Consider the following 19,223-nt stretch of genomic DNA (forward strand, 5'->3'; position numbering starts at 1 on the left):
ATCCTTAGCTGACCTCCCCCTCCTCTTTTGTCCAGCTGTAAGGGCGAACAGGGGCTTAGCCACGGAGGAGCAGTTCGGGAGGAAATGCTGGTAGTAAAATACCATACCAAGGAAAGATTTGATCCTACGAACAGAAAGCGTGCACCCATCACCTTCCATGAGATCCTGCACTGTCATGTTGAAGATGACCTCTACTTTGGAGGGATCGACAGACACACCTCCGCCATCAACCACGTGGCCCAAAAACCGCACCCGCTTCTGCAGCAGATGACACTTTTTCGGAGCCAGTTTCAAGTTGTTCTCCCTCAACCTCTGAAACACAGTGCGGAGCCTCGACAGAGCCTCAACCTCTGACGGCGCGAAGACAAGAAGATCATCAAGATAGCACAAAAGCTTCGTGAAGTTCAGATCCCCAAAGATCCCAATCATCATTCTCATGAAGGCTGCAGGGCTATTACAAAGGCCCTGTGGCATGCGATTGTATTCATGCAACCCAAGGGGAGTCGTGAAAGCAGTGTATTTCTTGTCATCTTCATGCATTGGGATGTTGAAGAAGCCAGAGGTGAGGTCCATCGTACTAAAGAGGCAGTTACCACCCAGCGCGGCAAGACAGTCCGACTGGTGTGGCAAGGGATGAGCGTCTTTCAAGGTCCGAGCATTCAGCCATCTGAAATCAGTGCAGATCCGAAGCCCGCCATCCTTCTTCCACACCATAACCAGCGGTGAAGCGTATGCACTCGAGGACTTCCGGATAATCCCTTTCTCCTCCATATCAGTGAGAACCTGTCTCAACTTCTGATAGTGGGCTGGGGGAACCCTCCTGTAGGGCAAGCGAAAGGGGCGCTCATCCACCAGATGGATGCGATGTGTGTATCCTGTGACCTCGCCACAGTCCAGAGAGTCCCTGGATAAGATGTCATGGTACTCGGTGAGCAGCTGAGTGAGCTGGGACTTGCATGCCTCACTAACCTGACAGGAGCTGAGGTCAATGTCACTGAGTCCGAGCTCTGACAAACTCCTAGCCGGCTGGACAGGCGGACAGGCACTATCTGTGGCGTTGGACTCATGCCTCCCTGCAACTGATTGCAGTCCCTGGAAAACATTAAAGTCCTCAATCGCCAAGCATGGAAACACATCAGCCAACTTGCAGTTCCTTTTCAGCGTGATGGCTTTGTCAGATGGATTGACAACAGTCATGGGTACCCACCTATCACCCCAGAGCGGTGTGACAAGTCGACCTACGAGTACACTGCGTGGCATGGCCTTGGAGTCTGTCGGCTCCACAACAACAGTGCTTCCAGCTGACATAGGCACCTTAGCAGGAAGTCTGCCCCAGACTAAGTGCTCGTGCCTCGGTAAGAGTGTCACGGCCTGGGTGAGCTTAACAGTACCTATCTTCTCAGGAACTGCACCACCCCTCCAGCGCTCTACATTCGTGAACATGGACAAGAACTGTTCAACGTCAGGACTAGACGGATGTTCCTGTCCGGACGCGATGTCCCAGTACTCAGTACCACTCTTGAGTACATGGGCCACATGTTTAATGACGTTTGTGCCGACTATCAGATCATCATGCTGACCGGGCACGACCAGAGTGGGTATGACAAAGGAAACACCATAAAGCTGCATGTTGAGGTCATAAAAACCATCAGGCCTAGTCTCCAGACCACCGCAGCCAATCAAGACAATGTTCTCTTCAGGCTGCTGCTTCTCAGGTAAAACACCCCCAGAGCGGAGCTTCTCTACTGCATTTTCACTGATACTGCATGACATAGAGCCAGTATCCAAAATGCCATTAAGCTGCACACTCTGGTTGACAAGAACAGGAGCATAGAACAAGTCACTGAAAGCCTGAATCCTCTGTGTCGCCTGAATGACCATACGTGAACCCTGAGGTGCTTTGGCACACTTGTCTTCATACAAGTGAGCCAGGTCGGAGACATCAGTGAGGGATACATCTACTTTACCCACACCATCCCTCTCTAGGTGTGGGTTTAGTAGTTTAACGGATGAGACTGACGACCAGCTCTTCCACCAGGCTGAGAACGGAGCTGGTTGGGCGGCTGAGGGTGAGGACAGTCCCTCTTCCAATGACCAGGAGACAAACAGTTTATACATCGGTTCTCCCGGCTACAGTGGGAAAATGTGGAGTGATCCGGAGACTTACAAATCCTGCACAACCTCTGTGGTGTGTCTGGCACCCGCCCTACGGCGTTAGCTGGCGGTTGAGTCAGCGTCGGTGTCCGGACTGCAGTGCTAACTGGAACCTGAGTCTGCATTGTGACCAAACGGTCTAGCAAGCTCACCAAACTCCTCATATAGTCATCACCGCCAGAGACAGGTGCGGGAGACGGTGCGGGAGACGGTGTAGGAGACCTTGCAAAAAATGGTATAGGAGATGACGCATGAGCCGGGACGGGAGATGGCACCACCGGCACGGTCGTGTTCAAGTCGGGAGCCATGTCGACTACAGGGACATGAACCTGTGAATGGAACCTATGCTCTACCGCGCCTGCTTCACGTTGTCCACCTGCAGCAACACGGGACTTCCTCTCCAGCATATGCTCATCAAGCCTCTCCTGGATCTCGCTAGCAGACCATTTCCCTGCGGACTTGAACTTAAAAACATTGGCAAGAGACTGATCTGGACAGTGTTTGATAAACATCATGCTTACCTCGTGGCTTGGCTCTTCAATACTACGGCCCTGCCACTTCAAGCATTCGTCAGCCACCTCCACTGTCTTATTAAGCCTAATCCAATACTCCATAGCGTCCTCACCTGGCTTGGGCAGCGTACTGTAAAAGTCCGCCAGGGGCATGCTCGAGTATGTGAAGTCACTAAAGTGTTGCTTCAGTACATCAAAAATAATGTGGGGGTTCGCTATGTGGTCGACAGATGTGTTGCGCAGCTTTATCCTCACCACGTCCCCTGCTTTCCCCATAAGCTTAGCTAGAATCTCATGTGACTGCTCACTAACTGGAATGGCTCGCTTCCTCAAATACAATGTCATAAGGCTCTCCCACTCATGAACTGTAAACTTATCAGAGCTATCGCCCCTGAAAATAGGAGGCTCCCTAGCATCTGTCTGCATTACTACTCTAACAGTAGGCACTGTCTCCGAACACTGTTCAGCAGACCTAGCACTGTCTGTGTGTGTGTTTCTAAGCATTTGTGTTTCCTGCAGCTTAGCAGTGATTGACTCTCCTATCTTCTCTGCTAACTGAGTAATGAGCATTGCTAACTCACCCACTGGCTGCTCGCTGTTACCTAGCACAGCCCCTTCGCTGATACCTGGCCTGGCCCGTTCTACGTAGCGTGTGGAGGTGAACTGAGGAGTGCCAAATGTGGTCGGGTCTCTAGGTCCTGGTGCTCTGGTGTCTGGTTCCCCGCCCTCTAAGAGCTGCCCAAAACTCCTACCTACACCTAGCCGTAAACCCCCACTCACATCTAACTGGTACCCCCTCTCCATAGCACACTGGCGATCCAAAAGATCCTGATCAGCAATGTTACCCCCACCTACGTACGAACCACCCTCTGCCATGTTCCTACCTCTAACACTCAGAAAAAATAAAAAATAAAATAAAAAAGTGAAAAGCTCAATTCATTTAAATAATTGAATCTAGAAATCACTAAGCGATTGAAACAATCACACACAATCAACAAATTCACCAATAGATTAATCACATATGCACATATCCAGTAGTTTACATCAATAGATTATTCACACGAGTCCTTCAATCACATCAACATTAACCTTTTTTCCTTTTTTTTTCGTGTGTTTTTCTTCCTTCAGTATATACAAATGTCCTGTTCACAAGCCCAGTCCATGGTAACCACAGCTATGACTGTCCAGTGTCCACACAGCTCAACTCCAGTCCACTGTAACATGAGCGTACAGTCTATAGAAATACCTGAGGACGTCTGGGGCTTGATGACGACAGCAGCCTCCCGCGGCGAGCAACTGATGTCACTCTCAGAATCCAGGAGGGTCACGGCACCAATGTAACGGCGGCAGTTCTATGTTGTTCTTTGCTGGTCAGCCTGCTGCACGCCCGTCACTTCCATCATCAGCTCTGCGTTGTGTTCTATTTTCGGTGGGGTCCCAGGTGTTGTGGGGGGCCCTCAGTCTCTCATCATCATCATCATCATCATGATCAAGGAAGGAGCGGGGACACACAGGACTCTATTTGGCTCACCTTGCCATTTATTTTGGTTTCAAACCCTTCGACAAACGTCCAGTCCTCCAGCGGGAGCGGTGTTTCTTACGGACGTGGGGGTCGAAGGTCAACCACTGCCCGGACTTCACTTGTGTGCGTTAGAAGTAGAAACCGTCCACGGGACTCCGATGTAAGAAAGGATAAACAAGTATTTTATCCCACAGCTTGCAGTATCTTCTTACAGGGATACTCAAGGTTACGTTCTCCTCAACCAGCAAAACTGTCCTACCCTAAGAAACACGCGTCGCTCGGCTCGATCGCTGCTTGAGCCTCCTCCCACAAAACAAAAATGGCCTCTCCCGCGTTCCGTCTTCCGTGTACCCATAAGACCTCTCTCTTAAAGCGACAGTACACGTATATGACGGTCGTTGTAAAACACATAAAAGTAAATAATGACATAAAATAAAATGTAGTAAACACAAATAACAGCACACAGACAGGATTTGGTGATATTTCATACTCAAACAAAATAAAATAAAAACATTAATTTTAACCTGGTTACATATACTAGACTTTATCACATTAGTATAGCTGTAAAATAATAACGAGGCAAGAGACGAGCACCGTACGTTTTTCAACTCCTTTCTTTTTATCTCACTTCTTCATCACCCTCAGCACCGTACTACTCAGCAACAATCATTAGACTACTGCGCCCTCTGGTGTCGTGGTGGTATTGCAATGCATGAACAATGAATGAACCGACTACACAACAATATATAATGTAAAAATCTGAAAATATTGGTTAGTAGTTACCAGAAATCGCGGCTAAGCAGTTAATTTAAATGACCCGCCAAGCTTCGTTTGGAACTATTCGGCGGCTACATGAACCACGTGACCCTCTCGCGTTCTGACCCCTCATTGACGTAGCTCTCTCTTTCTAGGGCTATGGCGTGATCTTCCCACGACGTGCTACGTCCCCCTGGTGAAACTCCTCACTGTCAGGTGAAAAGAAGCGGCTGGCAACTCCACATGTATCGGAGGAGGCATATGGTAGTCTGCAGCCCTCCCCGGATCGGCAGAGGGGGCGGAGCAGCGACCGGGACGGCTCGGAAAATAGGCTAATTGGTCGGATTCAACTGAGGAGAGGATAGGGGGGGGCGGGGGGAGATTAAAACATTTCCGCTGAATATGAATAGTGCATAATTCGGAAATGGTGGGGAGTTGGTAGCCAAATATCTCTGAAGCTGTGAGCACGACTGCTCAGCAGTTTTTCTCGTGGGCTGTAGTGTTGCCATAGTTAGTGAGAAAGTGAGCAGCTCTGCAGAACTGTAACATTGCAACCGTGGACTCTCCACATTTCCTAAACGGCCTTAGAAAGAACAGCCTCTGGTGAGATTTCTCCTGGATACTGGTGGAGTTGTCTTCCCATTTTAGGGAGGAGGAGATTGTGGTCCAAGGGAATTTGAAACGCACGTGTCCCAGGCCACATCGAAGGACCGCCTAATCAACTGACATTCTGTGGTTCTCTGAGTTTAGGTTTTTAGTTTTTAGTTTTTTACCCCGTCTGTAATTTCTGACACACATCAGACCGACAACTGTGGAAGAGCCCCCGCCTGCTTGTACATTCACGTTAAACTTCAGGTTCCGGTTCATGAGCCTCCGCAGCTCAGAGCCCGACCCCCACAAACCCGCTGGAATCATTAAATAACCTGAACCGACGGGATCGGATCGAGCCTGACAGGGTTCGGGCTGAGAATCACAAACTCTAGTGTTCAGCAGACGTTTACATTTTCCCACCTAACGAGTTTTAAGAACGAGTTTCAACTTTTGCTCTGTATTTTGAGCACAAAATGAAAGAAGGCAAAAAACAAAAACAAAACCAAACCCGGAGCCTGATGCTCAAAATTCCCTCAGTTACTTTCCCTCATCAAACTGCTTGCTGCGTCCATGCCATTGTAATAACGTGAAACTATTTACCCTCAATAGACCATTCCCCCGAGACCCTGAGAGCAGGATAAGCGGTTTGGATAATGGATGGGTGGATGGGTGGATGGATGGATATGACAGCTCAGGGGTCTGACGGCTTTCAGACAGATCTACGTCATCATCATCAGAATAACAACGTTTATCGACACAGCACTTTTTAAAAATTCCGTAGGGCTTCACAGCAAATTTGAATGGAAATAAAAGAAAAGAAGTACGGTTGGGATATGGGATGATTTATTTGATTGCTTTAAGAGCACTTCAGATTTTGTAAGACAACATAATTTGGTAGAATAATTGACAGTGATAATTTATAGATGTGAAATACTTCACACTACTTGACGGAGCATTAAAATGAGGCTCGAGGGAGAAATTATGTCTCATTTTGTTAAGTGCCTCCTCGCGTTTCTGTACGTGTTTAGTCACGTGATTGTGACACGTGCCACGGGGAGGGTTCGAGACAGACACGGTTTTAGCAGAGCCCTAGAAAGAGAGAGTTGCGTCAATTAGGGGGTCAGAACGCGAGAGGGTCACGTGGTTCATGTAGCCGCCGAATAGTCCCAAACGAAGCTTGGCGGGTCATTTAAATGAACTGCTTAGCCGCGATTTCTGGTGACTACTAACCAATATTTTCAGATTTTTACATTTATATATAGATATAGATATATTCCAACGTGACACATATTCTATGCGCACTGTTTGGAACTATCCGGGGCTCCCATGATCCGCCATTGCTGTTAAATAATTGGCCCATTGACGTCTACGGAGTTGACGTAACTCTCTCTTTGTAGGGCTCTGGGTTTTAGGCAGTTAACGCTGGCTTTATCTAATGAAGTCTTTCATTCGTTCACTCGACGGCCGGTGCGCCGCTCTCCCACAAGCCACGCCCCCTCTCTCCGCTTGCGGCAGAGGCTAAACCACACCCCTCTACCACAGTGACGCAGGTGTTTATTTGCATATTGAGTGGGGAAGTGAGATCAATCACAAGCGATCACTCGAGACGCATTCTAATTCCAGGTGTGAACTGGCATAGAATTATGAATTATTATGAGAATTATGTAGTGTAGCTAATTATGATACACTACATAATAATTATGAGAATTATGTAGTGTAGCTGAGAATTATGAGAGTTATGGCCTACATGGCCTGGTGAAAGGCCATTTAGGCCATAATTCTCATCATGGCCTACACTGCATGATGAAAGGCCATGTATTATGAATTATGGCCTACACAGCCTTAGGAGAGGGTGTGTGGGCCATAGTTCTCAGCTACACTCTCTCACACGCTATTTAGCCCTGGGATGGTCTGGCGGCCTGTCCAAGGTGTCTCCCTGCCTGCCACCCAATGACTGCGGGGATAGGCTGCAGCATCCCCGTGGCCCTGAGTAAGGATAAGCGGTTTGGATAATGAATGAATGAATGAACTGACATAGAGCTGTCCACTTGTGATTGGATTAACCAAGACACATGTAAATGCCAGGTATAAACAGTCTCCTACTGGTCCAAGGTTCCCACATTCGCTTCTTATAGCGAACAGCAGACCTCTCCTGAGGTCTGCTGTTCCAGTAGCGTTCCATCAGTTTCAGGTTCTCAACCTTTGTCAATGAATGTCTTATTCTGTCATAGTCCATTTCTCATCAGGTTGTCCTGGGTCCTCAACACCTGATGTGGACCTTGTTACCCCGGGGCAACATCTGAACTGATAAGACCCAGATAGCAGACACATTTAGGGCTAATCTGGGGCACTTTTGGCACTTACGGCTCAGTTATGGCACTGGTAACTGTCGTGTGGGCCAGACATGGCCCAAATGTAATGAACCAGGCTTGACTTGGGTTACAGCACATACTATGTGGGTCAGATGTGGCCCAAATTGAACTCAGAGGTGGACCTGTGGTTGAGTTGAGGCAGCCACACTCAACCTGAGTCAACGCTGTCATTCGAGGCCAAATGTGGGCCGTGGGATAACTAACTGCAGATGTGGGCCACATTTGGGCCAAAGATTCTTTGCTATCTGGGGACTCTATTTGTGTTACTCATGTCTGAGGTAGTTGGCTTGTATAGCATTAGGAGTCTAAACCATGGACTCTTACTGGAGACTTTTCCTTACCGAGGTTTGAACCCTGTTCTCTGGCGGGAAAGCTGATGTTCTTACCTACTATGCATTTTCCACTGAGTTGAAATACCATGGATCTGTACATTAAACTCATTCAGTACACATGAACAAAAAGTTCTACCACTCATTTTTTAGACAAAATTTTAATTATCATTATTACATTTTAAATAGGCCTACTACACTACCTCCATCACGTTTTAGTCACATCTGCATCGTCTGAAGATTTGCCTCTGTGACAAATTATTTCATAGTATTCCATAAAGGTAGAGTACACAGAAAAACCTATCGAGCGGAGCTGTGTTATCTACATATAACATGCTCCGACACATACTTGTGCTACGTTTCATAAAGTGCTTTTGGATGCATTTAGTGTGCTTGAGTAGTCCAACAAGGGGATAGTGAGCAGACCATTCATGAGAATGAATTGAACTATTTATGTTTTCTTCTGCAAAACGTTGAGTATCTGAGAAGGAGAGGGTGGGAAATTGCTGCATATAGCCCCGGCAACAGCCTTGTCAAATACGGTGGCATATGTAAGACTGGTGTGTTGGTGTGGCCACAGTAGCGATCTTGTGTAGTGTTGCAACACATCTTTATGGAGGTTGCAGAAGGTAACCATCCCCTTGTCCACTGGCTCATTCCCGCTGAAAGGTGCTGCCATGTCTTAAATACCTACATTTATGGACCTATACCAACTAATTACTATCTATTTCTTGGCGATCAAGCTGATGTCAGTGCAATGTTAGGTTAGACTTAGTAAATGAAATTTAGATTTAGAGTGAATTTCATTAGCAGTCGTGACAATAGTGTCACAGGGGCGGAGTTGCAATATGTTGTAAAGCACATTAAAAAACATAATATGATTGACTTTTCAGCGAGGAACAAACTCTGTGTGTACGCATCACTTCACTTTAGTGCACTCCAACACGAAAACAGCGAATCACGAACATCTTGTGTTCTTTTTCCCAACGAGTCCGGCTCTGGCTATCATCAAGAGAAACCCACACACGAAACCTCCAACTGACCAGGTCTCCAAAGATACCCGATGCTTACTAGTTCTTTTGCACGGTCACAGCCCAGGCTGCTTTTCTTTTTCTGCATCCTTACAGTAGGAAATACATACATTTTCCCCCCTGCCAGCGATTAAATATGGATGGGGTAAAGTCCAGAGCAGATAATCTTTCTAATTCGTGGCGAGATGACGATGACCAATCCATGAAACTTGTGTGTCTCGTAATTAAAACACCACACAAACCGAGTCGTATTCAGTGCGTCTACATATATAGCTTAGTGAACTGTGGAACACATTGCTCTAAGCGCATACATTATTGCCACAAATATATTGTGATCTTTTCATTTTTTTGTGCAGATTTCAACGAGTGTATCGTGTGAACTAACTGTCTACTTGGCTATGGGGGTAAAGGGACTAGGCATCATCATACACGGTTAAAATACATTAAGTGTGAAGCCACAATGCAGTCGTCTTAGAGGGTTGTGATTTCTGAAATCCCTTTTTTTCCCCCTTTTTTTAGAAATGTCGTCCATTTCTTACCTCCTTTAATCCTGTCATTCTGTCTGTTAGATATAGCTCTGTAGCCCTGCAGTATAGCACCCTGTGGCACATCATATCACTGCTGGTTTCATTGGAGGGTGATTGGCTGTACACAGTCATCCTGAGATGTGAATGTGACATCATTTCTTACTACACTACACTGACGTCCACATAATATCTGTGTCACTGAACTTGTATGAGCCTAGGTTATTCCCACCCCCCCTTTTTCTCCCCAGTTGTATCCGGCCAATTACCCCACTCTTCCGAGCCGTCCCGGTCTCCGCTCCACCCCCTCTGCTGATCCGGGGAGGGCTGCCGACTACCACATGTCTCCTCCGATACATGTGGAGTCGCCAGCCGCTTCTTTTTACCTGACAGTGAGGAGTTTTGCCATGGGGACGTAGCATATGGAAGGATCACGCTACCCCCTCCCAGTTCCCCCTCCCCCCCCCGAACAGGCGCCCTGACCGACCAGAGGAGGCGCAGGTGCAACGACCAGGACACATACCCACATTCAGCTTCCTACCCGCAGACACGGCCAATTGTGTCTGTAGAGATGCCCGACCAAGCCGGAGGTAACACGGGGATTCGAACCGGCGAGCCCCGTGTTGGTAGGCAACGGAATAGACCGCTACGCTACGCTACCCAGATGCCCCCCCCCCCAGGTCATTTTCTTATCTGACTGGTCAGCCGTTACAGCTATACCCTTCGCCCATCTGCATGTCCAAGTTTTTTCATCCGTCGGCCTATCCCCCCCCCCCCCCAACTACAGAAGCATGTGAGCTGTTTACCCGAAAAATAGAGGTGGCTGTTGGTAGGAGGTGATTGGCGTGGTGGTCTCATGTGCAGAGCGGAGTGTTTAGAAGGACAAATTCAGAGGGAAATAAACGCTCGTTCCTCCTGTTCATTTTCTTCAGCATTCCCCGGCGGCGATGAGCTCCCCGGGTCTCTCTGACAGTCTGTCTCTGCGGTTTTCCTCCTCTTCCTCTTCCTCAAAGAGAGTATGGTGCATACTCAGCAGCTGATGGGCAGGGGCTCTGGTTAAAGGCGGGGGCTGGCTCTCGGGCTTTTCTGGCTGGGCGAGGGGCTCATTAGCGGGAGGAGAGGGCTTGGGGCTGAGGGCGTCTTCGCTGGAGGGCGGGTTGGGGCTGACACCGTTCACATAGGTGGTGGTGGGCAGAGTCACAGTCGAGAAGGCAACATTAGTGGACTCTGGGGTGCAGTCCTTTTTCTCTGAGGAGGATAATGAAACACAGTAGAGAGAGGGAAAAGAGAGACCTATACTCAAATACAAACTCATACATTTCACCTGCAAAGGAGGACTTCTCGTGCTCTGGCAAAAGTTGGCATGACCATACTGTCTTGCAGCCAAGAATCAAGTTCCCAATCAGAATCAGAATCCAAACTTTATTCACCATGTACATTTGCATGTATTATGAATTTGTTTTGGTGAGTTGGATTGAGCAATTGCCATGACAAATGTATACCGAAAGGTTTTAAAGGCAATCTAAAGCCAACATAAAAGGCAAAATAAGGAGTAAAAGTAAAATGTATATTTAAGGCATATAAGGCATATGTACAGTAAACAGGTGAAAATTTTAGCATCTATCAAATATACGTATCACTGATCAGCCAAAACATTAAAGCCACACAAGGCCACTGCCAGCAGGGAATATCGCTGCCATGAAGGGGTGTACCTGGTCTGCAATGATGTTTAGGCAGGTGGTACGTGTTAAAGTAACATCCACATGAATGCCAGGACCAAAGGTTTCCCAGCAGAACATTGCCCAGAGCATCACACTGCGTCCACCGGCTTGTCTTCTTCCCATAGTGCATCTTGGTGCCATCTCTTCACCAGGTAAATGATGCACATGCACCCGCCTGTCTACACGATATAAAAGAAGACATGATTCATCAGAACAGGCCACCTTCTTCCATTGCTCCATGGTCCAGTTCTGATGCTCACATGCCCATTGTAGGTGCTTTTGGTGGTGGACAGGGGTCATCATGGGCACTCTGACTGGTCTGAGGCTATGCAGTCTCATATGTGACAAGCTGTGATGCACTGTGTGTCCTGACACCTGCCTATCATAGCCAGGATAAACTTTTTTTGCAATTTGAGCTACAGTAGCTCTTCTGTGGGATCAGACCAGACGGGCTAGGTTCCACTCCTCACGAGCATCAGTGAGCCTTGGGCGCCCATGGCCCAATTGCTGGTTCACCGGTTGTCCTTCCTTGGACCACTTTTGGTAGGTACTGATCACTGCATACCAGGAACACCCCACAAGACCTTCTGTTTTGGAGATGCTCTGACCCAGTCATCTACCCATCACAGTTTGGCCCTTGTCAAAGTTGCTCAGATCCTTACGCTTGCCCATTTTTCCTGCTTCCAACACATCAACTTCAAGAACTGTCTGTTCACTTGCTGCCTAATATATCCCACCCCTTGACAGGTGCAGTTGTAACGAGATGTTATTCACTTACCTGTCAGTGGTTTTAATGTTTTAGCTGATCAGTGTATGCATATGTACATACTATTAAAGTATCTATGAATGTGCAAGGGAACAAACGGTAAAGGAATTAATTCTGTCGTGGAGACATTACCTGTAATTCCAGTAGACACATGGACAATAGTGTGTGTGCCTTCAATGAACACCGCATCCATCGAGTGGTCTGTGGGCAGCGGCTCAGCGATGGTGGCCTCCACCTTGGGCTTTCGGATAGTCAGCATGTATGGGTGGACATCCAGAGAAAAGTTGCGTGTATGTTTCTTCTCCATCCCATTTAAATCTTAAAAAGAGAGGACAACCGCTGAGGAAGTTAGTAAATGGTTCATCTGAACCAAGTCTGACAGTCTTGAAAACACATGGACACAAGATTATTGATGTCAGATTACCTATCATGATTTAAGAATTTCTTTTACTTGCATTATCCAACTTAGTTATTCCATCTTAAAGGAGCATTTTTAGAAGTAAAACGAGAAAGTTTTTTTTTTGTGGAGAACTGCTTTAAGTGGTTTTGACAAATAAATGCATGACTAAATAGGTTAAGAAAGAAAGAAGAAGAAAGCCACTTTATTTTTGTCATTGTACAGTTCTTTTTTGTTACAATCAAATGTGTTCTCTGCATTTAACCCATCCTATTGTATAGGAGCAGTGGGTAGCTGCAGCACCCAGGGACCAACTCCAGTTCTTCTTTCCATTGCCTTGCTCAGGAGCACAGACAGGAGTCTTAACCCTAACATGCATGTCTTTTTGATGGTGGGAGGAAACCCACTCAGACACGGGGAGAACATGCAAACTCCACACAGAAAGGACCTGGGACGGCCTGGAGTTTGAACCCAGGATCTTCTTGTTGCGAGGCAACAGTGCTAACCACTGGGCCACTGTGCCACCAAGATTCAGACTAGATCAAATACCGCAAAATCCATTTTTTTCTTTTTTTTAGATTTCCCCCCACTTTCCTCTCCAATTGTACTTGACCAATTAATCTATTTTCCGAGCCGTCCCAGTCACTGCTCCAACCACTCGATCCGGGGAGGGCTGCAGACTACCACATGTGTCCTCCAATACATGTGGAGTCACCAGCCGCTTCTTTTCACCTGACAGTGAGGAGTTTCGCCAGGGGGACGTAGCCCATGGGAGGCTCACGCTATTCCCCCCAGTTCCCCCTCCTCCTGAACAGGCGCCGCGACCAACCAGAGGAGGCATTAGTGCAGCGACCAGGACACATACCCACCCGCACACATACATACCCACCTGCAGACACGGCCAATTGTGTCTGTATGGACACCCGACCAAGCCGGAGGTAACACAAGGATTCGAACCAGCGATCCCGTGTTGGTAGGCAACGGAATAGACCACTACGCTATCCAGACGCCCAAAATCAATTTAATTTAACTTGTTTCAAGATTTCTGGTCTTTCAGGTAAACAAGTAATTTCATCTTGCTTCAAGAAATCTTACCAAGCTGAAATATTTAATTGCACTGGCAGATTATTTTGCTCGTATTGGGGATTTTCTCACTTCAATACTTGTCTCCATTTAGACATGGCATATTTCTCAGTGGATATTTCATGTGCACAGGACCATTGCTATTTACTATTTGTCAACATGTCATGTGTCCCTGGCCCCAGTGCTGTGTACCTTTTGATGGGGGATGCTGGGTGCTCTTGCTGTCCACAAGTGGTGCAATGAAACTGTCTGCAACTGTCTTCCGTCTGAGAGGTTTGGGTTTGTCAGGCTTGGTGCTATTCTCCATGCGAGCCAGAGTCAGGGGTTCCTATGCAGATAACATCAAAAGTCATGAAAAGGTCTGTGACTCACAGCTGCAAGCACATTTTCAAAACTCATGGCAATCAACCGTAATTATCATATCGATTAGAGCAGAGCAAGTCGAACGTGTCGTCAGTTTTTTTTTTGGTAGGTATTTTTGTGGGTTCAAATTGAGCCAACCCTTGCTGAGAGGCTTATCTTCCTCCCCAAATCCCTGGGGTTGATCGATTGAAAGCACCTTGCTAAGTCATCGTGATAAATTTTAATTTGATTTGTGGTGCTGCATAATTTCCTCACAGAAAGCATTAACAAAGTGAGTACAGAATGTTACAGAAGGCTTTTAATTTGACTCACAGCAGCTGCGTTTCCAAGTATCAATAACAGGAAAACCTAGTCATTAGATGGCCAACTGATGTGTGAGAAAGTGTCATGGAAAGAATGCATTACATTCTCACTGAAAAGTTAAGCATAAACCTGTGTTGTTGTTTTATTCTGTCGATTGTATGTCTTTAAAATTTGGTTAAATTCGCTGTGTCGATGTGCTTAGCATGTTTGTTAGAACGACAGGGATTTCGCTCCTACCTAAAACGACCATGGGCGGTCAAAATGACCGCCGGGTTTTAAACTTTATATTCTGTCAAGATAAATACCCAGTTGAGATATTAACGCATTACATGTGTTAGTATGTCTGTTATGAAACTAACGGACACCAAAATTAACATTTTAACAACTTTTAATACTATTTCAAACAATTTAAAATGGCGGCTGCCCAACGTCTGTAAATATTACAAGACGTCGGTGGTAGTCATGGTGCGTCTGTAACGGCGTCTGTAACCAGACATGTTGGCAATACTAAAAAAAACCAAGTGTGGCCCATTACTCTGCACTGGAGAACGCTGCTGTGTTGCTAGGACAGAGCGATGAACTTCGCGAAGGAAATGACGCCACCAGCACACGTCACAAATAGTGACATGACGCATACGAACACGCGCAAATTACGAGACGGTCATGTTGACGACCGCCGGTGGTCGTTTTAGGTAGATCTTATCGTAACTTTGTTTGTGCCTTTGATCTAAAACTAATTTTAAAGGAAATATATGCACTGTTAGGAGAATTCAGGGGGCAGCAGGTCTGTATCTTTTTTCTTTCACAGTTATTAAACTTTGAAAAGCCAAAACAGCCATAATGGCCGTCTTGGTCGTTCTAGTGACGTTTGTTATATTTCGTCAGAGGAGAACTCGGCATGGTTAGAGATTTGTGTATTTGCGGAGGCTGTCCCACCTTAAATGGTTGCGGAAGAGGATTTGAGCTTGGGATCCATTTAATCTTCTTGCGGGACCGTTTGATGACCAGCGGCTCCCCTCCCAGCTCTCCCACTCCCAGAACAGAGGGGTCCATGTTGGGGTCCAGGGTCTGTATCCCAGAGTCCCTCACGGTGGGCGTGGCGTCATGGTTGGACTGGGCCAGGGCAGCCAGCAGCTGCCGCACTACGTTGTCGTACATGAGGTCGCTCTCGTTGGTGATGAAGTCCAGCCGGTTGAGCGACTTGATGTGGTCCCTGTTCTCGTTGCAGAACATGGCCAGGATGTTGATGTCGCAGAACTGAGACTTCTGCCAGCGCCGTCGCGTCTTTATGCCGACTTTATGCAGCTTGTCAAACACAAAGTTGGACTTGCGCACCACGAATAGGTGTAGCAAATTAACCAGGATGATGAGGTTCATGGTGCAGAGCAGAGCGATATCCACCGCCGCCATGATTCGCTGAAGCTGCACAGCAGGCAGCTTACAGTTCACGCTGAGCTTCAGTTCCGTATAGCTACTCGTGTCCGGGGGCTCGCCCAGGGCGCAGGTGAATTCGTTCTGCCGTTGGCGGGCGTAGTAGGCGCTCAGGTAGGAGATGGGGATGGAGCTGAGGCAGATGATGGCCAGGTGACGTGCCAGGTAAAGCTTGGCCAGGAAGTTGCTCTGGCCTCGTCTCTCCAGGTACTTCTCAAAGAGGTTCTGCTCGGGGCTCTTCTCCTTCTCCGCGTTCTCTATGATCTCCCTCCTCTCTCGCTCGGTGATACCGGGCCCTTTAGACTGTATCTGCTTCTCGATTTTAGGGGCTCGTCCCTCGGCGGCGCGATGGTAGCAGTTGTCAATCTCGTGGAGCAGGAAGTTGAGCTCTGAGGTCAGCCGCGTGGAGGCCAGGAACTCCCAGCCCAAAGCAGGAATGTACATAATGCCGGCAAAGGCCAGGAGGGCGTAGGGCAAAAACTTGTGCTCGAACAGCGAAGGTCGGAGTTCGGGCTCCACCCCAGTTAGAGCGTCGCGCAGCTCCGTCCAGCAGTAGCCTCGAGCGTACAGTGCCTGGTCTCTGGTGAAGTTGTGTGGCGTGTAACAGTATATTGACTCCTCTGGGAAGAATAATGATGGAAATTATTGGTCCAAGTAAGCAGACAGAGATTTAGCATGATGGATGATAATGGAGCCATAATGATATCTAAGTGCATTAGCTGAAAGAATAGTGGATCCAGTTAAAATGTGCAGCCTTCCTCTAAAAGTCACAATTTTTCGCATGGTTTATTGGTGTAGTTTGTAACGATTTCCAATCTTGTTTTGCAGTATTTGTAATCTATTTTATTGGGTTCGAGTTATTCATTATCTATGAGGATCTCCCCCACACGGCACAAAGTGCTGCATCCCTTTGAAAACATTCCCTCCGCTTGTGCCTGCTTAGCTCAGATGGAGAGGGTGAACACACTCCTCCCAGTCAAACTTGTATTCTATCAATCCTCTGCCCATTAGGTGCAGCAGTGGAGCGGGTCCATTGAGCTGCACAGGTCTGAGCAGTTTAGGGTCACAGCTGGGCCCTGCGGTATAATGTATTTGGAACCCAGAGCAATCAACATAAAGGTCTGATATCAGAGAGAAGGAACAAAACCTTGGGTATAAGATGTCAATTTGCAAGTCAACAGTTTTGACATACTCATTATTAAGGGGTATTTTCTTTTTCTCCTCTTATAACCGATGAGGAGAGTTTACGGTAATGGCTTTATATAATTATCCATCCATCCATCCATTATCTGAACTGCTTATCCTGCTCTCAGGGTTGCGGGGATGCTGGAGCCTATCCCAGCAGTCATTGGGCAGCAGGCGGGAGACACCCTGAACAGGCCGCCAGGCCATCACACAGGGCTGACATACACACACATTCACACCTAGGGACAATTTAGTACGGCCGATCCACCTGACCTACATGTCTTTGGACTGTGGGAGGAGACCAGAGCCCCCGGAGGAAACCCACACAGACATGAGGAGAACATGCAAACTCCACACAGAGGACCCTCAAGGTTGGACTACCCCGGGGCTCGAACCCATGACCTTCTTGCTGTGAGGCGACCGTGCTAACCACCGCGCTGCCCTTTATATAATACAGAAAAAATAGGAATTAATTGGAGTCACAGAAGGTGCTATGTATGTTTGCTGTGAGTCATCCATCATGAATAACAGACAGTAGAAGAAAAGAAAACAGTTACATGGACGAACGTCTTGTTTTTCATGTGAAATGCTCAGTCACAGCTGGTTGGTGCCGCTATGCAGACAGCCTGACTCAGCAATGAGCTGAAACCCCTCCCACGCATTTCTGCCCCGCTCTCTTCCAGCTAATGACCCCCCCCACTTCCTCTGTTCCATCTTTCCTGCTCCCAGTCATATTCTCTCATTGTACTCTTTCATATCTTTCTCTCCCTTCCTCCCCTGCCTTATCTCCTTTTCGCTCTCTGTTTTTACACAGAAGAAACACAAATTCTGCATTGTCAACACACGGGGTTGTGAGTGCAACTAAAGTTGTAGCTACGCTGTTGTAAGATGTTAAAAATTTTGGATTTTGCTTATTTTTTATTAGTTTTATAATCATCATTGGTAAGAAAATCAGAAACATATATTTGTTTCCGCACCTCCACCACTATTCTTTCTCGCCCCCCCCACCCCACCCCGTATTCTGTCACTTGGTATTGCCCATGTGGTTTCAGTCGAGGTAGGAGTTCACAGAAACTCCATCAACGGAGATGTAGGTAAGGCATGCTGTATCACCTTTAACATGCTTAAACAAGTCAGTCTTTTGATAAACGTTCTGAAGTGTTTCTCACGTGTAGCGCTTGCTTTTCTTGGATGTCGGTTAGCTAAAAAATATGATTCAGATGAGCCAACGAGCTCTTATGAACCTTTGCAAAATGCAAGTATTTCACAATGTCAGTGTTAAGTGTGCAATGTTATGATGTTATGCGTATAATAAGTAACAGTTGAAATTGTACAGTCAATACCAGGGCTAGGCTACTTCCAGTTATAAAATCAACACAGTGACCTCGTATCATTCTGTTCACAGCAAAGTCACACAACAGTTACGCTTCAGATCGGTGACACTATGTGTCCTTGTTGCTGATGCTGGAAGAAAATGAAACTGTCACTGTAGTACAGTGTATGTGTATATTCACACTACCTTAGAAAGCTGTACCACTGATTGATACTGTGTCTAAACCTTGCATCAGTCCAAAGTGAGATGGAAGTGACAGTAGACAGCTGCTGTCCCACCTGGGACCCTCTCAAGGTAATGCCACACAGCAAAATGATGGGGGTCTCCCATGCATGCTGGTATTAAAACCTCCCTCTAGTGGCAGAATACCTCACCTGCAAAATTCCGTGTGAAAACGAGGGTGACAAGCAGGATGGGGATGATGACAGTCCCTATGGTGACAACCCGATCGAAGGGCAGCTCCAGTTTCAGCTGGACCATTAAGCCGGCCAGCGCCCCGCCCTTCTCATCCTGAGAGGAGCCCGGCAGGATCAGCTCCTTCAGCTTCTCCCCAGCGAGCAGAGCTGTGGCCATGTCTAAGTTTTGATCAAGGATGTTCTGCATCCGGGATGCGCACAGCACACGCAGCGACCCCCTCTGGGTTGGGAGGAGACCAGATGCTCCCTCCTGCTGTCAAACGCTCCTCCACGATACACACACACACACACACACACGCACACACACATGCACGCACACACACACCCACAAGCACCCACACAGAGATGTGTGGCTGACTTCAGCCTCTGTCACCACACATGAAGGATGGGTGGGACACGTGGCCTGTCTTCTGCAGCGCTGTGATTTTTGTGGG

General features: G+C 47.4%; 1 protein-coding gene across 1 annotated transcript; it reads right to left on the minus strand.

Annotated features, from left to right (window-relative positions):
- Positions 1 to 10,719: 10,719 nt before the first annotated feature.
- panx2 (pannexin 2) lies at positions 10,720 to 18,976 on the minus strand. The gene is made up of 5 exons (XM_056282623.1): positions 18,748 to 18,976; positions 15,361 to 16,475; positions 13,951 to 14,086; positions 12,411 to 12,596; positions 10,720 to 11,039 (listed from the first exon to the last, which is right to left on the minus strand). Exons 1-5 carry the CDS (start codon positions 18,974 to 18,976, stop codon positions 10,720 to 10,722), a joined length of 1,986 nt encoding a protein of 661 aa, XP_056138598.1.
- Positions 18,977 to 19,223: the final 247 nt, after the last annotated feature.

This window comes from Lampris incognitus, chromosome 6 (assembly GCF_029633865.1).
Source record: "Lampris incognitus isolate fLamInc1 chromosome 6, fLamInc1.hap2, whole genome shotgun sequence".
Lineage (NCBI taxonomy): Eukaryota > Metazoa > Chordata > Actinopteri > Lampriformes > Lampridae > Lampris > Lampris incognitus.